General features: G+C 45.7%; 1 protein-coding gene across 15 annotated transcripts in view; it reads right to left on the reverse strand.

The window, feature by feature from the left end:
* PIKFYVE (phosphoinositide kinase, FYVE-type zinc finger containing) overlaps positions 1-22863 on the reverse strand; it is a 188419-nt gene that overhangs the window by 127974 nt on the left and 37582 nt on the right. For 14 of the 15 annotated variants that reach the window (XM_075933821.2, XM_075933817.2, XM_075933820.2 and 11 more), the window contains 2 exons: positions 11743-11881; positions 5455-5612 (listed from right to left, as the gene is read on the reverse strand). In XM_075933821.2, coding sequence (XP_075789936.1) covers positions 5455-5612; positions 11743-11881 — 297 coding nt within the window. Of the gene's footprint in view, positions 1-5454; positions 5613-11742; positions 11882-12176; positions 12855-22863 lie in introns of those variants that run through there. The other variant, XM_075933826.2, reaches the window with a different exon arrangement.

Below are 22863 nucleotides of genomic sequence, written 5' to 3' on the forward strand. Positions count from 1 at the left end.
ATTGTTCCTTCCTAAGTGGAGCACTTTGCATTTCTCTTTATTAAACCTCATCCTGTTTACCTCTGACCATTTCTCTAACTTGCTACGGTCATTTTGAATTATGTCCCTATCCTCCAAAGAAGTTGCAACCCCACCCAGTTTGGTATCATCTGCAAACTTAATAAGCGTACTCTATCCCAATATCTACATTATTGATGAAGATATTGAACAGTATGGGTCCCAAAACAGACCCTTGCAGAACTCCACTTGTTATCCCTTTCCAGCAGGATTTAGCACCGTTAACAACAACTCTCTGACTACGGTTATCCAGCCAATTATGCACCCACCTTATCGTGGCCCTATCTAAGTTATATTATAAACTTACTGGGAGTTTCACAGACTTCTCATCAGATCTATCAGAGAAACCTATATTTTCTGTTATAATGTTAGTGTCTCTGCTTCCATAGACCTATAGTCCTTTTAAACTTTTGTGACAAAACTTGTAACAAAGGCTAACAATTGTGCTGCATTCAATAAATTTGTATCAACTTTTTGCAGTGATTTGCTGACAACATTAATTAATTCTTTGCAGTAAAAACAACATCATACTTTTCAAACTTTTCTGCTAAGATTTTGCTTCAGTTTTTCAGACTTTGATGTGGCTATGTCTAAGAAGGTTCTCTTTATAAACATAACATCTCATTTTGAAAGCCAAAACAGCATCTACATAAGCAGACCACCTGATGTCACAAATTCTTTTGACTGTCAAATGCTTTCCATTTGCCTCCTCCACGCATAATTATAGCATTCTTCACTCATGTGTAGAAATGAAAAAACAAAACAAAACAAAAAATAAAGCACTGTTTTATGTATTTTCAAAAAAATAAATAAAATGTGTAGCTCCCTCACAAGATGCAACTGCAGCATTGTAGATTAAATTCAAGGAATGGCCGGAACACAGCATGAATAAAGCAGCGTGATATACATTGTTCAATCTTGCCTGTAGACCCGACTATTTTCCTGCCATATTTGCAGCATTATCAAAGCTCTGCCCACAACATTTTTTGATGTCCAAACCTGAACCTACAATGATTACCAAAACTATAGTCTCTAGGCATTCTGAAGTGTGGGATTTTAGGGGACTGTCATAAATGGAAGCTGCAAAGGAGAGCCTAACTTACCTGGAGAGTGAGGAAGAGATTAAGCTAACCGTAAGCTAACCTTAAATGCTGGGTATTAAGCCAATGAAATGCAGCTAAAGAATTCCAAACTGTGGGAAGCAGTCTTCTTTGTTTGAGAGAGAGAGGGGGGGAATCTTCTCCAGGCACAGAGGGAAGAAATGAACTCCCCCCAAAACAGATCCCCTGGATTTATCAGAATGTGTGAACAGGAAAAAGTTTAGGTAATCCATCAGGTTTATTGTTTTCCTTGTTTGTGGGTTGGAAATTATGTCTGAGCTGGTTAATTGTCTTTTTTCTCTCTCGTAACCAAGGATTAATCCCGGAAGAATACCCGAGTTTTGTTTCAATTCATGGCTTGTAACACCAATTCATGGCTTGTAACACCAATTCATTTACTAGGCTTTCACCGATAGTCTTGTTTTAATAATAAAAGTGGGATTTTTTTTGTTCTGTTAAATGGTAATGGTTGATCTTTTATGTCCTTAAACTTAAGTGCCTGGCTGCAGACATGTTACAGGAGACACCAAGGTTCATTCTTCTCTATGAGAGACTGCTTGTTTGTTTCCAAACTCCTTGGGGAAAGGAGATTGAGGAGTTTTGTCCTCAGGGAAGAGATTCCAAGTATTTCTTCCCTGGAAAAAGATTTGGACCCTTGGTGATGGCAATACCAAATAGATTTCAGGGGAAACTGAAATCAGAAAACTTTTTTCATCTCTGGGAACTGCAGAGACAGAATCTGACAGTGGTTTTATTTTACTACCCGGCCTCCATTACATACACTCAAAGTGCCAAGGTTGGGGAATTTGGCCATGACAAGGACATCTGGTGTTGAATTAACTATTATGGAAAAGTACTTAGCATCCAATTCACTGATGAAATAAAGGTTTCTGAGCTGCTCTGCCATTATAGTAATGAATTCACTGTAGATTTGGTGCATTAAAAAGTTGGTCTTCTCTGAGTCACAATAGTTATTTTTTCAATGAACATTTTAAAAATTGTCAAATGCACTAAAATATTCAAGGTTAAAAAAATTACCTTTTTGATTTGACACTGATGACTCAATGTCCTCTTAAGAATAGTCCCAAAGAAGACAGCCGTTTTACAGCGGCAACATCACATCTGAGCACTTTCCTCCAATAAGAATAAGAAGATAATTGAGATGTTTCCTAGAAGCTGAGTGTCCTCTGTTCAATACTTCAAGATTTTTAAAATAAGATGAAAAACTGCCTTTTTGCTTAGCTTTGTCTTTTTTACCTCGCCTTCATTTTTCTGCATTTTTGACTGCCAGACTCATAGTTTCATTTCATTATTGCTAAAAAAACCTGACCTTATTTTTTAGGTAAATGCAAATGTTTAAAAGAACAGAGGTGTAGCTACAGGTGAGCCTTTGTGAGTCATGGTCTAGACCACCAATTCCCCAATTAGGTTTAACACGACTGTCACTAGAATGTTAACAGTGGGGAGTTGAAAGCCACCCCAGTCTTTCCTACATGCAGGTCCAAACCTGAGTGTGAGCCACAGGCATAGGAACTAAGGTTTCAGGCAGGGCCTCAGAGAGAATAGCCAGACCCCGGAGCAAGGTCTGGGAACCATCTGGGAACCCAGAGGACAAGCAGAGACACCACAGTGGGGCTAAGAAAGACGACTGACAGAGGAGACACAAATCATAGAACCATAGAGCTGGAAGAGACCTCAGAAGGCCATCAAGTCCAGTCTCCTGCCCAAGGCAGGACCAATCCCAATTAAATCAACTTAGCCAGGGCTTTGTTAAGCTAAGACTTAAACACCTCTAAGGATAGACACTTCACTACTTCCATGGGTAACCCATTCCAGTGCTTTACCACCCTCGTAGTGAAATAGTTTTTCCTAATATCCAACCTGGACCTCTCCCACCACAACTTGAGACCATTGCTCCTTGTTCTGTGATCCATCACTACTGTGAACAGCTTCTCTCCATCCTCTTTGGAACCTCCCTCACTCTTCTCTTCTTCAGACTAAATAGACCCAACTCCCTCAGCCTCTCCTCGTAGGTCATATGCTCCAGCCCCCTAATCATTTTAGTCGCCCTCCGCTGGACCCTCTCCAATGTGTCCACATCCTTCCTGTAGCTGGGGGCCCAGAACTGGACAATACTCCAGATGTGGCGTCACCGGAGCCAAATAAAGGGGAATAACATCTCTGGATCTACTGGCAGTGCTCCTTCTAATGCAATCTAATATGCCATTAGCCTTTTTGGCTACAAGGGCACACTGTTGTCTCATATCCAGCTTCTCATCCACTGTAATCTCCAGGTCCTTTTCTGCAGAACTGCTACTTAGCCAATCGGTCCTCAGCCTGTAACAATGCTTGGGATTCTTCTGTCCCAAGTGCAGGACTCTGCACTTGTCCTTGTTAAACCTCATCAGATTTCTTGTGGCCCAATCCTCCAATTTGTCCAAGTCACTCTGGACTTTATCCCTGCCCTCCAGTGTATCTCTCTCTCCCCCTAGCTTAGTGTCATCTGCAAACTTGCTGAAGGTGCAATCCATCCCCTCATTCAGGTCATTAATAAAGATGTTGAACAAAACTGGTTCCCACACCAAATCTTGGGGCACTCTGCTGGAAACTGACCATCAATCTGACATCGAGCCGTTGATCACTACCCGCTAGGCCCGACCTTCCATCCATCGAATCCATGTTCCCTTAACTTGCTGGAAAGAATATTGTGGGAGACCATATCAAAAGCCTTACTAAAGTCAAAGTATATCACATTCACTGACTTTCCCATGTCCACAGAGCCAGTTACCTCATCATAGAAGCCAATCAGATTGGTCAGGCACGACCTGCCCTTCATGAATCCATGCTGACTATTCCTAATCACTTTCCTCTCTTCCAAGTGCTTCAAAATGGATTCCTTCAGGATCCCCTCCATGATTTTTCCCGGGACTGAAATAAGACTGACCGGCCTATAAAGATCTCCAAGGCGGCAGAGGACAACTTCAGGTACCCCAGTGGCCCTGTGCTGGCTGGCTCAGATAAGTGGGCAGAGACCCACATTCTCCACCTGGAGGTGGGGGAGGGGCGCATGGTTCCATTCACCACTTGGGTACTTCCCCAACCCTTCCCCAGGGTCTTCATTCTCCAGCTGCTCTCCTCCTTGCCCACTGGCAGCAGCCACTCACCAGGTGGCAGCCAACAACAGCACAACTTTACAGAGGCTAGAGACTCAGGAGGTGGGGGCAGCGCAGCCACACAGCCAGCTGCTGGAGAAAAGCGGCGCTTTCAGGCTTCAAAATTTAGCTTTTTCCTGCCAGCTATGCAATTTGTGGACTCTCCATCCCCTGGCAACTCCACCCCCGTTGTGGGCAACCATGGCTGCCCACCCTCCCACCCCACGGGCAGCTGTCACTCACCAGATGACTGCCTGCAGCACAAACACAGGCTGAAAGGCTTCAGAGGCGCATTGGGTTGCCGGAGACACGTGTCACTTTCCCGCTTAAAAGCACAGCTTTTCTCTGGCTGACTGTAGCTGCCCCATGCTCCTCTGAAGTCTTCCAGCCTGTGCTGGCACTGCTCGCCAGCTCTCCTGAGACTGCATCCTGTCAGCCTCCTTGCTTTCTTGGCCCCCATACTGCCCTCTCTGCAGAGAGACTGGCTCCCCGCAGAGTGGCTGCCCCCTCTGTGTGGGGGGAAGGAAGGTGGAGGGGGGTGTTGAATCTGGTGCTGGACTGCCCAGCCATGGGAGCCCCATGTCATTGGGGGGATCCCCCATGCTAGGGTATGATATGTGTTTCATAGTACAGTAAAACTCCAGTTGTCCGGCCCTCCTGATAGTCCGGCATCAAAATGGCAAGAGCCTAGTGAGTGAGCTTCGGAAAAAAAAAAAAAAAAAGAGTCATAAGGTAACAGCAGCAGCAGCTGAACTGAGCAAAAAGGGTAAAAAAGGCTTAAAAAACCAAAACATTACAGTATACTGTATACCGTATGTACAATAAAAAGGGTTAAGAACATGTTATATACAGTATTTAATGTATACCGTACATATATAACCTGCTTATAGTCCTTCATATCTGATAATCCGGCACCACCTAAATCCCATAGGTTCCGGATTATCAGAAGTCTACTGTACATCCACCTGAGGAAGAGTCTTATTTCCTCTTTCTTCTCTCCATACATTGACGATTCGCTCTCTTGCTTTAAAAAGAGGGAAATATACTACTAAAAAAAGAAAAAAAAAACACACACACACACACATGCCAACAACGAGTGCAATGGCCATGGATTTAATTTAATCAGTTTTAAATGTCAGGAATACCTTGTTGTAATGTGTCCATTTCTGATGAGCCAGTTGACAAGCTCCTTTCCCACAATGCAATTGGGGTGTGTCCTGAGCCAATAGCGGTGATCCTGAAATTCCATCCCACTGTTATGATGGCAAATTTTCTTCCACAAATCCTTTAACTGGACAGAATCCTATGAGAAACACAATTACAAAGTGTTATAAAGACTGACCTCAGAGTTAGATGTAGCTACATCAGCTTAAGTCCTCACACTGACTGCTAGATCAACAGTCTTACGTTAATAAGTGTAAATCCAATCTGTTATACACTATTTAGTTAGAAGCAAATGCATATCAACTTATGTTTAAATCCATTCTTTCATAGCAAGTGGCCCAGCCCTATAAAACAGAGATTGAGGAAATAGCAGATTAGTACTAAAGGCCAATCAAGAAAAAAGCAAGGGAAGAATTTTTGAAGTAATATTTTATATATAAACGGTGCAGAAGCTCACTGTGTGATTACCAATCAATCATGCAAGTGCTTTTGTAGCAATAAAGCTACCGATCTGAATTCCCTCTTTCAGCCTGCTGTGGGGTGCGGTGGAATATAGAAAACCAAGGAACACCGATTCTTTCTTCAGGTAAAAGCAATAAATGCTCTTCTGAGCATTCTATGCTGTTGACCTGAATGCTGCACCGAAGCCTCTCTCTGGTCATGTAGATGAGGGATTCCTTGAAGAATGATACTTTTCATATTGAATTTTGTTCAGGTAACTTCTATCATTTCATTTCTATGAAAGGATCCCTCTCCAACATCTCCACTTATTACCTGTTGGACAATCAAGAGTCTAAACCCATCACCTTATCCCTTCCTCCCATCTTCTGTACCCCCTTCTGAATCCGTAAGGTTCAGGCCACCATCCCTTTCCCCATACTTCCACCTTCATAAGAGCAGCCAGACCTAGGAAAACAAAGCTAGTTTTCTGTATAGTCCAACACCTCTAGGACCTCACTTTACAATTAATAAAATCAAGGGCCCAGGATATCCAACAACAAGATTTCCAAATACTCACCAAGATTCAAGCTCTCTCTACAGATTCCTGGTGCTAGACAACTCTGAATCACAGGGTGTGAGGCGTTGGTGAGTTACATTACTATTTGGAACCTTGTTGCCATAAAACCTCCTGACACTTGTGTAAAATGTAGCTATGCTACCAATCATATTTGTCCTGGCTACATACATCACTGCTGGCCAGAATAGCTCTTTGCCACCAGCACATCCTGACATTCCATTCATTTAAATGGACATTCATGACAGGAAAAAAGCTACAGATTAGGGATGCTAAATATTGGTTAATTGTATACGATTAACCTCATGAATTCTGATCAGTTACTCAACTATTCTATAGTCCCTGGGGACAAGGCTGGCAGCCAGTGAACTCCATCCCCACTTCTGAGGAGCCTCCTGCCACTCGGTGCTGCTGCCTCTGTATTAGAGAGACAGCAGCGTGCAGTGCCAGGTGGGAGCTGGTCCACAAGGGAAGCTAGTTTAAAAAACAGTTCCCCTCATGGACCAGCTGCCTGTCACCCAGCACTGCTGCACAGCATGGGGTGGCAGCCGCCCCTGTCCAGGGGGAGGGGCAAGACTGAACTCCCAGATCCCGCACGAGCCGGAACTGAGCAAGGCTGCCTGCCCACCTGGCTCCTAATACACTTTAAATGAAAAGCCACAGCAGGGATAGGTCCTGGAGCTGATGCAAGCCAGGACTTAAGCTACTGGCCAGCCTGCTAAAAATTTACTGGCAAAGGGGAGGAAGTACAGGGTGGCAGAATACCCTGTCCGGGGGGCAGGTCTGAGCTCCCAGACCCGGCACGAGCCGGGACTACTTTAAATGCAGAGCTGCGGTGGGGATAGGTCCCAGACCCGGCACGAGCCGGGACTACTTTAAATGCAGAGCTGCGGTGGGGATAGGTCCCAGACCCGGCACGAGCCGGGACTACTTTAAATGCAGAGCTGCGGTGGGGATAGGTCCCAGACCCAGCACATGCAGGACTGAGCCAGGTTGCTGGCCAGCCTGCTAAAACATTTACTGGCAAGGGGGAGAAGGGGGATGTGTGTAGTCTATAGCATTAACCTATAAGCTTTTGTTTATCGGTTAGTCGACTACACTATTACATCCTTACTACAGCTGTTGAGGCATGAAGTCAACCTAAAGAAATGCATAAGGTCATTCCGAAAAACAAAACCCTAAACACATAGCACTGCAGGTTGGACCTCCCTGGTCCAGTACCCTGGGGTACCCCAGCTTGCCCTGGTTGCAGGTGCCCAAGTCAGGGCTCTGTGACTACAAGATTCACAGCTCGCCCCAGGGGCTCGCTGGGCCATGGATGTTACTGGACCAAAAGAGCCTGAGATTTAAGAGTTCAGCCTACAGTACAATTATGTCATTAGTTATCAAGTAAGCTGATTGAGAGAAGAAGAAATTTTCATTTAGACTTCAAGTACTTTTGTTAATTCCCATTTAACAAAAAGGGTTTTATGATTGTTTTTAGAGTTTTTCATTTAAAAACCCTTCAAACAAAGGGCTTAGAAAGCTTGGAGGCCATACTAATGCTTCCAAGAGCAAGGTCAGATTTAACATTACTTGTATTTCCAAGATAAATCATAATTTAAAATAAATAAATAAATAGGGTTAAAGTTTGAGAAGAGGCGAAGATCTACTGCCCCGCCCCTTCCTTGAAGCCCCGCCTACATTACATGAGGAAATCTAATGTAAATGTACTGCGCAGGTGTGCAGTTCAGAGAGGGCTCAAGAGTTACTCTTAGAGCCCCTGAGATCTACCGGTAGATCGCGATCTACTGGTTCGTGACCACGGCTCTAGACACTCCAGAACCTACCTCCCTGTCAGTGGGTCCCTTATTCTGTGTTGGCTATCTGGTCACTCCCAGCATGGGCATGGGGGGTGGGGGGGGAGGGCATGGCAGGGCTGGGGCTCTATCCCACCACCCTCTGCTCTCCAGCCAAATGCCCCATCCTCTAAGCCATTACAGAACCCAGCCCACCCCACCCCACTCCCCTACCTCCAGAGGTTCCTTTATCCTTCTTTCCTAATGCGGGAGCCAGATCCATCCGTGGGGCAGGCGGTGCAGGAGGTGGGAGAGGGACTTGAGCCCCCAACCCTGTGCTCCCCAGGCAAATACCCTCTCCCCTAGGTCACTCCAGAACCCTTCCCACCTCCCTACCTTAAGGGCGTCCCCTCCCACACTCCGAATCCCTTGGCCCAAGAACAGGGCCTGCACCCCAACCCCAGCCTGGTGAAAGTGAATGAGATTCAGGGACAAAGGGGGATGGAGCAAGGAAGACAGACAAGGGTATTTGGGTTAGATCTTACATTGCACTTAAATTGAACATGTGAGCTTGAGGTTAAAAAAGTTGGAGACCCCCGTCTTACAGGAATCTGGTCCCATTAACTGGATTGACTAGTTCTGTGCACCCTGTACCAGCTTCTCTAGCAAGTACATCAGGGTTCCACAGACCATCGTCAGGGTTTCCATGAGAAATCGTGGAATAAATAAATAATTTTTGTCTTACAATGTAAGCTCACACACACACAGGGCTTGACAAGCGGCACCATTTGGCACGCTGAGGCCCTGTGCCGGGCTAAAATTGTCTAATTGTCGAGCCAGAGGGGTGGGTGGGTGGATTTAGATTTAGATTTAGAGAGAGAAAAATAGCTCTTTACAAATAAATTTTCTTGACAATAATTTAGCAGTAACTGAATTGCGCTCCCTGCTGTCAACGTTTTCTGGCCAAGCAAACGTTTTCATAGGTGGGGGCTCCTCGGAATATGAAAAGTTATTTTAGGGTTCCTCCATGGGAAAAAGGTTGGAAATCACTGCTGTATGTTCTTGGATTATTAGCAACAAGCACTTTATTCCTTCTATGGCAGGAGTATGTAACATTTCATCTGTTAATGATTCAGTAATCTTAATACTGCCTAGAGTATTACACTGAAATCAAGCTCAGAATCTTAATACTTTAAAATTTTAGCTTGCAGATTAAGGAAATTTGCACTGATTTCATTCCGCATTCTAGCGTTCCTGCACTTTGTCACATACTCCCCTCTCTCACACAAAGTCCATTAACTATTTATCATCGTAGTCAACTCCATGCACTACATAAGCATATCATGAGACCCAGGACAATTCCTGCACTGCAGTAAGCAATTATAACATCTTAAGTTGCTTTTATGCAACAACAATTCTATAAATCAAGGTCTAAAGTGACAACAGCACAGCTTTAACTATTATGCCCGAAGCTGTATTTATAATCTTTAAACTGTTGTTACTTTGGCATCTTATTCAGTCTGTGAGACAGAGACATTGTCTCCTAAGCTCTCCAACTTCCCCAAGACTCCTAGATAACTGCTGCAGAGTGTTTCTCCTTCCTGAAAGGAAGAAATTGTTTCATTTCAAATCTTGTTTTCAATATGAAAACCCATTATGTTTCCACAATAAAAGAAGTACACCACCACCAAGCATCACATTCTTCCCTTCCATGTAGATACATTTCATTAATCTCTGTATTAGTAATTTTCTCATTGAAATTTTATTTTAACTTTGTATCAAGTCCTTTTAGCATTGTAATAAGCAGGGCTTGACAAACGACAGCAAAAGCCGCTTGCCAACCCCGCACTGCGCATGCGCAAGAGCTGCATTGCGCATGCCGCCATAAACAGGGCACATGGCTGAAATCTACTCGCCACGGGCGAGTAGATTCTATAGTTTGTCAAGCCCTGGTAATAAGTCTTTAGCTTTGTTGTATTAAGTCTCTTTATAGAGAAACTTGGTATACTTTCATGTACAACTCAAAAACTTTGTATTAAGTCTTTTTACATAGAAACCTTATATCTTATAAAATACAGGACTATGTAACACTTTAAAGACAAACAAGATGGTTTATTAGTCTTTAAAGGGCTACATAGTCCTGTATTTTGTTTCAGCTACACCAGACTAACAGGGCTACATCTCTATCACTATTATATCTTATAGACTTTGTATCCCCTTTTGCTTTTAATTGATTGTCCTATTGAGTCAATGAGGTGTGAATGGATAAGGCATGAAAGACAAGCACTTTCTGGCACTTGCAATGGTTGGAGGGGGTGGAAGCCAGATCCAAAAACAATGAGAAGAACAATGGGACCTGTGAAGTGGGCTCATTGAAACAAGACTAGACATATGGACACCTTGGGAATCAGCAGCAAGTGCCTGATTTTGGAAGCACCCTCTCTGAAGGAGAATGTGGCAGCACTGACACACCACTCAAAAGAAGGTGCCACAGATGTCTAATTGCATATGCAGATGACTCTCACAGATGATGCATATGTATGTGATGACTAATTGGTGGAGATCTGCAGGAGAGGGAAGACACTATAAATTTAAGGCATCTTACAGAGGAACCCCGGGTTTTCATCTTGTCAACATGGGAGTGCTGATCCAGATTGGCAGAAGCCCAGCTCCATCTCTCCCCCACCTAACTCACCTGGCCAGTGCAGTTAGGGGGAGCAACTACTGATAACAACAAGACGACAGGGTGTGCATGTGCGCGCGCGCACGCACACGCACACACAAAATATCATATGCATACGGTAAGTGTTGACTGCTATGTGTATGTATTACCAATATATGCGGCATTACACCTTTTCCCCCTGAAAAGATCCCATGCAGTACTTTTAAGTACAACATCCATATGCAAACCCCAGAGAGACACAAGACATATGGGTTTTAAATGATAACAGCAGTTCAAAAAGATTCAGCATGAGCTTTGCAGTTTCAATCGTTTTAAATGAAATCTCAATCCCTCCCCGTTTTAACTGACTTTATTTTACCAATGTTAAATATGTAAACAAGGGTTTGATGTCTTTAGTCTGATGTAATATTTCTCATGACTAACTCGTAATCAGATGTTTTATAAAAGGATTTCTCCAGAGTGCTGTGCTGTCATTGACTGAATAAATGCATTTCTTCCTAGGAGAAAAGCTGCATTAAATGTGCAACCAAAGCAGACAGAGATATTCAAATTTTGAGCCTAACATTAGGTGGGGTACCTTTAATTTATTCAAATGACTAGAGAACTATTTTACAAAAAAGCACACCCCACTACTATTTACATTTAGAACTTGCTAAAGCATTAGGGAAAAACTAAAGGATCATTCAATATTTCCTAATTTTTAAAAAAGAATAGCCACAAGATGTACTACAAAGGAAGTATTAGAAAGACAAATGCACATAACAAATAGCCATCACAAAAATCTAGTTCGTACCAGAAGAATTTTGCGTTCATCCTCATTGGTCTCTGCTTTCAAATATGTTCGATTAGCCTGGGGACTGACAGATGTCTCGTACGCAGGCACCATGGGTGAACCAGAACGATCTAGGGACAGGTTAGTAATGCTGGCCGATCTGGAGAGAGAGAGAGAAACAACGGTTCTAGTCTGCAAACCCTTCACACAAATTTATCAGAACAGGCTGTGACTTAACAACATGCTTCGAGAATCTTTAAGCAATGTGTCAGCATACATTAGCTTTCCAAATCAGCATTTAGTATAGTTTTCCATGAATCCCAAATTATGAGTACTGCAACACAAAGAAACATTACAGTGATATTAGCCTGAAAGATTACATGGACTTTTTTTTTTTTATATAATAGACAAGAAAACAGAATTTTTTTCTCCCCATAAGGATTTGAAAGACCGACCTTGGACCTAAATGTTTCCAAATAATGGGCCAAGTCCCATGCTCTGATGTGTAATGCAGTCAACCGTTTCATGAACTCTTGATACATTTACTTTTGGTCACTATACGATATAGCCTCTTCTCCAATATCCCATAGCTTTGGGAAATCTTATATATCCAGAGTGTATTTTATTTTTATAAGCTTTCCTCAGGAATTAGCTATGGATTATAGGACAGAAAATGACATGTTAATAATAAACTGGCTAGAAATGAGAAGAAGTTTCCAACTATCAGAGGCATGAGGGTTAGGAATAGGACTCCCAATAGAAGTTTCAGGGACACTTAGTTTTAGGAAATCTTGACCAAATTTATAAATGGGACTCTTATGTCTACTTTTGACTATGGGGAAGAAGGCTTTTTAGCCCTAAGGAATCCATTTTGATACATGTCAGATGTTCTCAAGATCTCAAGCTTCAGGTCATCTGCAGCAGGAAGGGATTCTCTCCTTTTCCTCTCCCCAACATACTCTGGGAAACGGGGGTTGTTCCCAAACCTCAGAGATGCCCGAGCTAGAGGGACAGGAAATTGGACACGGCGAGCCAGTGCTCCGAAGTGGTAATGAGTTTCCTCTTGGGCAACTGGCCAGTTGGTTCCTGCTCATATACTCAAGGGTAACTCAGCAGTTCCCAAATTTGAGAGTTATAATCTGTTGCAGGAAGTGGAGTGTTTGGGGAGGGGCAGCACCATGAGGGGAGCTGGTAGAGGGTGGAAGGGGAAAGAGGGGTATGGGGGATGGATGCAGGGAGCCCCAGCCCCAGAAGCAGCCACACCACAGTCCGACCCCAGCTCCAACAACACTAGGGGCTGAAGCTGGGTTCAAGGCTGCATGGTGGCTGCCTGTGGCAGGCCACTTGGCGGGCAGCTGCTGGAGGTGGAGCTCAGGCTGTGGTGCAGTTGCTCCTGGGGTCAGTGCCAGGACACGGCTGTAAAAAAAAAAAAAAAAAAAACCACCACTCAAAGGACCTTTCTCCACAGGTCACAAAAACTAGCCAAGACTAGGTTGAAGTAGACAACACTCTAAATCACTGTTTCCCAAATAGTACTCCGCGGAAGCCCGGGGTTCCAAGAAGTGAAAGCAAGGGTTAGGCGAGAACCCGATCATTCCCCTCACCCCAAGCCAATCTTAAGGGCAGGCAAGCTGGGCTGTTGCCCGGGGCTGCCATTTTCAAGAGGCTGCCGGCTGCCACAGTCTTTGGGGCGGGCCAGCGTTTTTGTCCCCCCCCCCCTTTTTTTTGGTCCATCAGTTTCTCCTGGCATTTGGATTTTTTTTTAAGGGTTCCCTGGCTAAATAAAATTGGGAAACACTGCTCTAAATAGCTCAAGATCTTTGGGGGGGGGGGAAATCACTGAGGCAAACTTTAGTCATATCATCACTTTACATCAGTATACATTTTCAAAGCTATCTTTGCACGGAGAAGGTCTGGGAATTTACTGTGTTTATTAAATCAAAGCTTCAAAATTGGGAGAGGGCTAAGGAAAAGAGGGAATTAAGACCAGGTTGAGCACAAGGTTTTCTGTGGAACAAGTTTGGAGGCGATCCAGTTTCTCTGTCTTATTGCACTTAGAAGACTTCAAATCAACACTCAGCATTAATACCCAGAGAATCAATAATGCCATAATTGGAAAGGAATACAGGCAGTCCCCGACTTACGCGGATCCGACAAGTCGGATCCGCACTTACGAACGGGGCTTTCTCGCCCCGGAGCTCGAAGGCAGCGGTCAGCCAACGGGAGCAGCAAAGCCGCAGCAACGGCAGGTCAGCCACCGGGAGCAGCAAAGCCTCAGAAGCGCGGGACCCCGCCGCGGCTGCGGATTTGCTCCCGATGCCCCTGGTCTGCTGGGGACCGTCTCCAGCAGACCAGGGGCACCGGGAGCAAAGCCGCAGCGGTGGCGGGTCCTGCGCCAGAGCAAAGCCTCAGAGGCAGGGACCCCGCCGCTGCAGCTTTGCTCCCCGTGTCCCTGGTCTGCTGGGGGGGGCGCAGCTAGTGTGCCCCCCCCCAGCAGACCAGGCTTTTGTTGTGGACCCTGGGGCAGAGCAGCTGGGGCACTGCCGGTTCGTCCCGCAGCGCCACTCTGGGCACTACTGGACCAACCCAGCAGCACCCCAGCTGCTCTGCTGCCGGGTTGGTCCAGTAGCGCCAAGGAGCGCTACTGGAGCAACCCAGCAGCACCCCAGCTGCTCTGCCCCAGGCGTCCCCAAGTCAGCCGTTGCTGAAACTGACCAGCGCTGACTACAGGAAGCCCGAGGCACAGTTGGTCTGTCCCGGGCTTCCTGGAATCAGCGGCTGATCAGTTTCAGCAGCAGCTGACTTGGGGTTCTTAAGTTGAATCTGTATGTAAGTCAGAACTGGCGGTCAGTTTCAGCAGCGGCTGAATCTGGATGCCAGTTCCGACTTACATACAGATTCAACTTAAGAACAAACCTACAGTCCCTATCTTGTACGTAACCCGGGGACTGCCTGTATTCTCATTTTGAGTTGAAAAGAAAGTAAGCTGTGTTCCCAGACCAATAACTGATTTGTGGAAATCACAAAGGGATGGCATCCCCGAGGAAAGCACACCATGGGCAAATCTTCCGGTCTTTATTCTCAGGGGAAACCCATTCAAATCTATACACCAAACTCATATGAGGAAGGAGAGCAGAATTTGAGCTATACTTGGACTCATGTCCACTGTTCCAACCTGAAAAATGTGGCAACATTCTGATTGCACAACCCCCTGGTTATAATGGGGATGGCTAATTTGCACTCAGGAAGTTTTGCATCAAACGGCCCTAAATCTAAACACTTAAATAGAAAATAGAAGCTGTGCGATTATATGTGCAGATTATTTTGCTGCTCAACTACACTAAAAACCTACATATTGTATGAAGAAGCAAACTCAGTGAGTTTAGGTTCTAAAGCATCCCTTATTTTTCTTCCATAGACTGAAATAGAAATCAGCTTCCAAAAGCCTACCCTGCTATCTGCACTTTGTTTTCCAAATATAGAAATGAGGTTGATGTAATATCTGGCTAAACAGTATTTGGACCTGAGTTTCCTCCAAAATTATTACCTATCGCCAAATGGATAAGAAGCTGGAAATGAGTCAACAGTGTGCCCTTGTACCCAAGAAGGCAAACAGCTTATTAGGTTGCATTAGGAGGAGCATTGCCAGCAGATCCAGAGATGTGATAATTCCCCTTTATTCGGCTCTTGTGAGGCCACATCTGGAGTACTGGGTCCAGTTCTGGACCCCCCCACTACAAAGGATGTGGACGCATTGGAGAGGGTCGAGCGGAGGGCAACCAAAATGATTAGGGGGCTGGAGCATATGACCTACAAGGAGAGGCTGAGGGAGTTGGGGCTGTTTAGTCTGCAGAAGCCAAGAGTGAGGGGGGATTTGATAGCAGCCTTCAACTTCCTGAAGGGATGTTCCAAAGAGGCTGGAGAAAGGCTGTTCTCAGTAGTGACAGGTGGCAGAACAAGGAACAATGGTCTCAAGTTGCAGTGGGAGAGGTCCAGGTTGGATATTAGTAGGGCTTGATAAATCACTTTATCTACTCGGCCATGGCGAGTAGATTTCAGCCGGTCGCCCCGTTCACCTGCGATCCCGCGCATTCACAGTGCGGGGCTACCGAGTGATTTTCGCCACGACCGTCAAGCTCTGGTTATTAGGAAATCTATTTCACTAGGAGAGTGGTGAAGCACTGGAATGGGTTACCTAGGGAAGTAGTGGAGTTTCCATCCCTAGAGAATTTTAAGTTTCGGCTTGACAAAGCCCTGGCCGGGTTGATTTAGTTGGAATTGGTCCTGCCTAGGGCAGGGGGCTGAACTTGATGACCTTCTGAGGTCTCTTCCAGCTCTATGATTCTATGAAATGTTGAAACAATCACAAAACAAAAACAAAACCTCCAAGTATAACTCAAATATCTTACATCAAGAGAATGCATAACTTGGAAGGCCCCCCTGCCAAAATGTTCAAGTTTGGTGGCTTTCTGGTGTTATAACCTGACCACCAGCTGAAGTCAATGGGACCTGCAGGTCACTCGCCCTTCTGAGACTTGGACACCAACATCTACACGTCACTGAAGCAGGCACCTAAATACGTGACCTGATTTTCAGCATGCGATTAAAAATTCTAGGGAAGGGCTGGCACTGGAGCTTGGGTCACATGGTGGATACCTGCCTGCTCCCGGGGCAGGCTGTGTGACAGACGGCTGCCCTGTGTGCTGGGTCTGGAGCCAGGATCACCATGCACCTGCTCCAGGGCTATCGCACTGCAGCCCCAGCCCCAAGAGCAGCCGTATCACAGCCCTGGGTCTAGCTCCAGGAACAGCAGTACGATGGCCCTCCCTTCCAGCCCTGGAGAAGCTGGGATCAGGGCTGCGTGGAGACTACCCCACTGCTCCTGGGATGGGCAGCTAATCTGTATACCGGGGCTGGAGCCAGGGTGCTGGCTCCAGCCCTAGCACATGGGGCAGCTACCCACCACGTAGCCCCTCTCTGGGAGCAGCTGGGCAGACACCACACAACCTTGGCCCCTCTCTCCCCCACTAAGCCCTGTCCATCAGCTTACCTTCCGAGGAAGGCGAGTGCTGCTTCCTCTGAAGAAGAAGTGGGTGGGATTCAAATTCTTTGTGCATACCCACGCAGGAACAAAACGTAAACAAAGCTTAGGTCATAAGTGGTATTAAAGAAACTGAAAGGCCCGGTACTTGGGACAATGACTGTAAAGTCCCACTTTTCCTCTAAGGCTGGACTACGGTTGGCCCTGCCAAGACATGTGACCAAGTCACCCAATGTTTGTCCAAAATAGGTTCTCTACCTTTCCATTGGAAGTATATAAAATGTCAACTGAACACAAAGGATTCCCGGCTTTGGCAAAGGTGGATATAAAGGCAGGAAACCAAACAATAGGGACTGCTGCCTGACACCAGAACACCCTTGCTTACCACCCAAAATGCCTGCTGGAAACATTTAAGAATGAATAGGGGAAGGATGAGGCCCAAGTTGGGAGGCTTCCCAAGCTTGTGAGAAGAAGCATTTAGAACTACTATTTGGGTTCTAAGAAACGTAACAAGTTTCTTAGTGCATTAGGCTTAGCGGGAATGTTTTATTTTGCTTAGAAGCTTCGGGGGTAGCCACATTAGTCTGTACAGAAAAAACAACAAATGGTCTGGTAGCACTTTACAAACTAACAAAACATGTAGCTGATACCATGAGCTTTCGTGGGTACAGCCCACTTCTTCAGATGACTCCATGAAAGCTCATGATACCATCATCAGCTGTGTCTACATTGGCCAGATTTTGCACAAAATCTTGCCAGCTGTCTAAACTGGCTGTGAGTTCTTGCGCAAGAACTCTGACGCTCCCACTTGGGAAAAGGCCAGTGTAGACAGGGACAGGAATTTTTTGCGGAAGAAAGCCCCGATGACGAAAATGGCCGCCGGAGCTTTCTTGCGCAAGACAGCATCTACACTGGCACGGGATGCTCTTGTGCAAAAGCACAGCTTTTGCACAAAGGCACATGCCACTGCAGATGCTCTCTTGCACAAATATTTTAACGCAAGAGTTCTTGCGTTAAAGTATTTGTGCAAGAGAGTGCCAGTCTAGACACAGCCATCATGTTGAGATAGACTATAAAGTGCTACCAGACCATTTGTTATTTTGCTTAGTAACTCACTTTGATCTGTCCATTACCACTTATAACCATAGGTATTAAGTTATGTGGGCCTAGGGCCTGGCTCCACCAAAGTTCAGGGCCAGTTCTCTCCTCCATGCCCTGCCAGCAGTGCAGACACACACATACACCCACCCAACCCTTCTCGGGAGCTGCAGCGATGTGTTTTAAAATCACTCAGAGCAACAGGCAGGTGGGGGGGGGAAGAGGGGGACAGAGTACAGGCTGCAGGGCATGCAGAGTGCAGAGACCACCCTGCATCCCAAAAAACTGCTGCTCCAAGGGGATGCCCCAAGTGCAACACCCTTTTCCCTCCACCCCCTCAAACTCTTTCATAGCTTAACCCCTCATGCACCCAAACTCCCTTGCAGACCTTAAACACTGCACCCCAACCTGCCTAGACCCTACACCCAGCCCCAAGCCTGAACCCCAGATACTCTTCTACACCCACATTCCCTCCCAGAACCCAAACGCTCACCCCCCCTTCTGCATCAAACTTTGTATACCAATCTCCTGCCCCAACCCAGAACCAAATTCCCTCCCCTATCCAAACATCCTCCCTTAAGCAAGCTGGAGGCAAGAGTCTGAGCAGGGGAGGAACGTGGGCTCTGGGCATTTTGGGCACCACCAAAAATTTCTGAAAGCTTGCTGCTCTGCTCTTAACCACTTAAATCCTATTTTTTATACTTACAGTGTAAATAATTGTTACTGGAGAGGCACAATTTTTCGTCTCTTTTTCATTGATAAAGGAGGGACCCAATTTATGAGCTCTCTCTGTACAAATGGATTTTTCTAGGGTTCTGGTCCCATTGGGGTTGTGCATTTGGATGCTGTGTCAAGACCCTTTGACTAAGTCTTCCCAGAGCTGAGTTGTTCTTAATGTCTGTATTACTGTGCTGTGGGCTATGACCTTAACTCTGTGCTATCACTGGAGGAGACCGGAGCATCTGGCTCAGCAGGAGAGGGTGGTGAGTGCCCCAAAGGGCAAGAAGGTGACCTCTGTGGTACTTTCAGCACATCAAGTCCCAAAGGGATCTCTGTGACCCAACTCATTACCAATACCAATTCTATGAAACCTTCAACAACTTTAAGTCTCACATCTTTGTTCTAACCATCATGTTCTTTCCTTGTGTTTATGTCTTAAATGTGGCAGTTATGAGTGAACATTCTTTGGGATAAAACCACCTGTGACGTAACACCAGACAAACTTATGAAACCACAATGATTACATTTTAGAAAGGGACTTCCCATCATAAAACTCATTAAGACAGAAGTGGCAGAAAAATACCACAGCCAATTAAGTTTAGACTTAAAAAAAATCACAACACTAAATGTACTTTGGCCCTGGAAGTTCAACTACTCTTAAGCAAGAGAAGGTTACTCACCTGTGCAGTAACTAGAGTTCTTTGAGATAGTTGTCCCCATGGGTGCTCCACCTTAGGTGCTTCAGCACCGCTGAGCTCGAGGTCAGAGATTTGTGACAGCAGTACCCGGGCCGGCCACGCACGCAGAGAGTTTGTGTGCGCATTCTGAGGAAGCTACTGCACATGTGCAGCTGACCCCACTCTTCAGTTCCTTCTCTGACCCAGGTGAGTTGTACCCAAAGCAGAGGGGAGGAGGGTGGGTGTGAAGCATCCACGGGGACAACCATCTCGAAGAACTCCAGTTACTGCACAGGTGAAAAACCTTCCCTTCTTCTTCAAGGAGTGTCCCCATGGGTGCTCCACCTTAGGTGACTACAAAGCAGTATTCTTGTTAAGAGGCGGGAGCTTCGGCTGGCGAGGATCTGTGGTGGACAGTATTGTTTGTCCAAATCCTGTATCAGTCTCCGAAAATTTTTGGAGTGCATAATGTTGTATGAAAGTGCATTGAAGCCCATGTGGTGGCCCTGAATATGAGTTCTGTGAGCACACCATGTAGGAACATTGTTGGATCACACCGTATGTGGTGACTCCCTCTGCCAGGGCATATGCTAGTCTTATGCATCCAGATATCCATTTTGATAGCCCCTGTAATCTCTTTGTGTATGAAATGAAGAGCTGTAGAGTCTTTCTAAACAAGCTTGTTCATTGTAGGTAAAAGGCTAGGGCTCTACGGACATCGAGGGTATGGAGAACTACCTCTGACATCCTTATGGGGTTTGGGGAAGAAAAATGGTAAGTATACAGTTTCATTGCAGTGGAACAAGGTAAGTACTTTTGGGGGGAATTTGGGATGGGTTCACAGTATTACCCTGTCCTTGTGGAATATTGTGGGGGGGGGGGTCAGCCATTAAAGCTGCCATCTCCCCAACTCGTCTAGCTGAGGTGATCGCTACCAGGAAGGCCAACTTCATCAATAAATGTAACAGCGAGCAGGTAGCGAGGGGCTCGAAGGGTTTCCCCATAAGAACTTTCAGCATTAGGTTCAAATCCCATGTGGGTCCTGGCGTGGAGGAAAGGTATTGTGGAGTCCCTTTAGAAAACTCTTTACGGAAGGGTTTGTGAAGACTGAGTGTCCCTGTATAGAGCCATGAAGAGCTGAGATAGTGGCAAGGTGGACCCTTGTGGAGCTTATGGAGAGGCCTGTGTTGTGTATTTCCAGTAGGTATTGTAAGATATGCAATATTCTTGTGTGTATGGGTTGCGCACCATGCCTTGAATCTCTTCCATTTTTGGATGTAGGCCTCTCTTGTTGCAGGTCTTCTGGAGTTTTCAAGTATGACCTGAATTGCTTCTGGAAAGGATCTCCAGGTTGTTCAGCCCATTAACATCTATGCCTGAAGATGCAATTTGTGGATGTCTAGGTGTGGAATCTGCCCATTCCTCTGTACGAGAAGAGACACGACCGGTGGGAATCAGTGTGGTGGACGGTTGGTCATTTGTAGCAGGTAAGGATACAATGTCTGCCTGGGCCAATTGGGTACTATTACTATCGCTCTGGCCCTGTCCTGTTTGATCTTGAGTATCACCCTGCATATGAGGGGGAACGGGAGAAATGCGTATGACAGGTGAGCCGTCCAGCAAGCGGGGACCTATGCCTGCTCTGGAGCAATATAGGGTGCAGCAAGCATTCCTGGGGGGAGCGAATCGATCCAGCACAGATCCCATCCAATCCCCATTTCTTGAATAGGTGGGTGAACAGTGATCAGTTCATGATTTTGTAGGGACTGTCTGCTTAAATTGTCTGCCAGGGTGTTGTCTTTGCTTGGAAGATAAGGTGCAACCAAAGTTGTGTTGTGTGGTGCACCATTCCCAGAGACATAATTGGAAGAATCGTGTCCCTCTCTGCCTGTTGATATAGTACATCATTGTGACATTGTCTGTCAGAATCTGAATTGTTTTGTTCTGGATTACGGGAAGGAAGTGCATGCATGCGTTCCTGACTGCCCTCAATTCCAATAAGTTTATGTGGTTTCTTCATGAGTTCATTGACCTTGGACCACCTTGTGATTTGTGTGTACCCCCCCATTCTAGGAGTGAGGCATCCTTCGTTATTGTAATTGATGGTGTGCTGTGTTGGAATGGCACTCCCACGCATATGGGTACCATCCACCATGCTAGGGATGATGTTATCTTGTTCAGTATGGACATGCGTTTGTGTAATGAGTGGGTTTGTGGACTGTGTGTAACCAGGCCTGTAGTGGTCTCATGCGTAAGCGAGCATGGGGTACTACGAACGTTGCCGCTGCCACGTGCCCCAGTATTTGCAGGCATAGTCTTGCTGTTATGATTGGACTGTTCTGTGTTGTTGCTATCAGGTGCTTGATGGTCACCCATCTGTGGTGAGGCAAGTACGCTCTGGCTTTCGTGCAGTTTAGATGTGCACCTATGAACTCCAGTGATTGTGTTGAGGTCAAAATGCACTTTGTGGTGTTTATTTGTAGACCAAGATTTTTGAAGTGTGTTTCTGCCAGTGTGACTGCTTGCTGCGCTTCTTGTTTTGTGCAGCTTACTGTTAGACAATCATCAAGATATGGGAATATTGAGATCCTGTTCTTGTGCAAATGTGCAGTGACCACTGCCAGTACCTATGAAAATACTCTGTGATGTTGATAGTCCAAATGGAAGTACCCTGTACAAGAAGTGTTTGTTCTTTATTGTAAAACGTAGGAACTTTCTATGTGCCGGGTGTATGGATATATGGAAATAAGCATCCTGCAGGCTGAGGGTAGACAGCCATGCTCCTTTCTCTAAGGCAGGTGGTATGGCCGCAAGGGTAACCATCTTGAAACGCTAATATTTGATTAAGCAATTGAGCTTGTATAGATCTAGTATTGGTCTCCAACCACCCAACATTTTGGTGGTGAGGAAATAGTGAGAATAGAATCCTCTGCCCCTGTGTTGTTCTGGTACCTCCTCTATAGCATCTAGGCTAAGTAGTAATATCTCATGAGAAGGGTCCCTGAAGAGGGACAGGAAAGGAGGATGGGGTGGAGGGTTGGTTATGAATGGGGATGCAGTCTCCTGTTTTCACTATTTCCAGCACCCACGTGTCAGTAGTAATGGCTGACCATGCTGTATAAAAGTCGGATGAGGTGGATTGCTGCCTGAGATTTCAGGACTACTAGACCCTCGACCAACGCTTCAAAAGTGTTGCCTGGATGTTGACAGTTGTTGGGCAGAGGCTTGGTCAGTGGGCTGTCTGCCTGTTTTATCTCTGACGTTGTCTATCATCATACTGACGTTGGTGTTGATTGAATGACCTGCTTTGCTCTCTTCTCACAACAGGTACCTGAATACCGAAGGTTCTGAGGGTAGCCCTTGAGTCCTTCAAAGTGTGCAGAGATGTATGTATGGACTCTGCAAAGATCTTTGTACCATTGAATGGGAGGTCTTCTACAGTGGACTGAACCTCTCTGGGAAATCCCGAAAGTTGGAGCCAGGAGGCTTGTCTCATTACTACAGCTGCTGCAAGTGATCTGGCTGCTGTGTCCGCAGAGTCCAGCGTAGCCTGCAGGGCAGTATGGGATATTAACATGCCCTCTTTAATGTTTGTTTTAAATTAAT

Source organism: Pelodiscus sinensis, chromosome 7, assembly GCF_052426305.1.
Source record: "Pelodiscus sinensis isolate ZL-2025 chromosome 7, ASM5242630v1, whole genome shotgun sequence".
In the NCBI taxonomy this organism is placed as follows: domain Eukaryota; kingdom Metazoa; phylum Chordata; order Testudines; family Trionychidae; genus Pelodiscus; species Pelodiscus sinensis.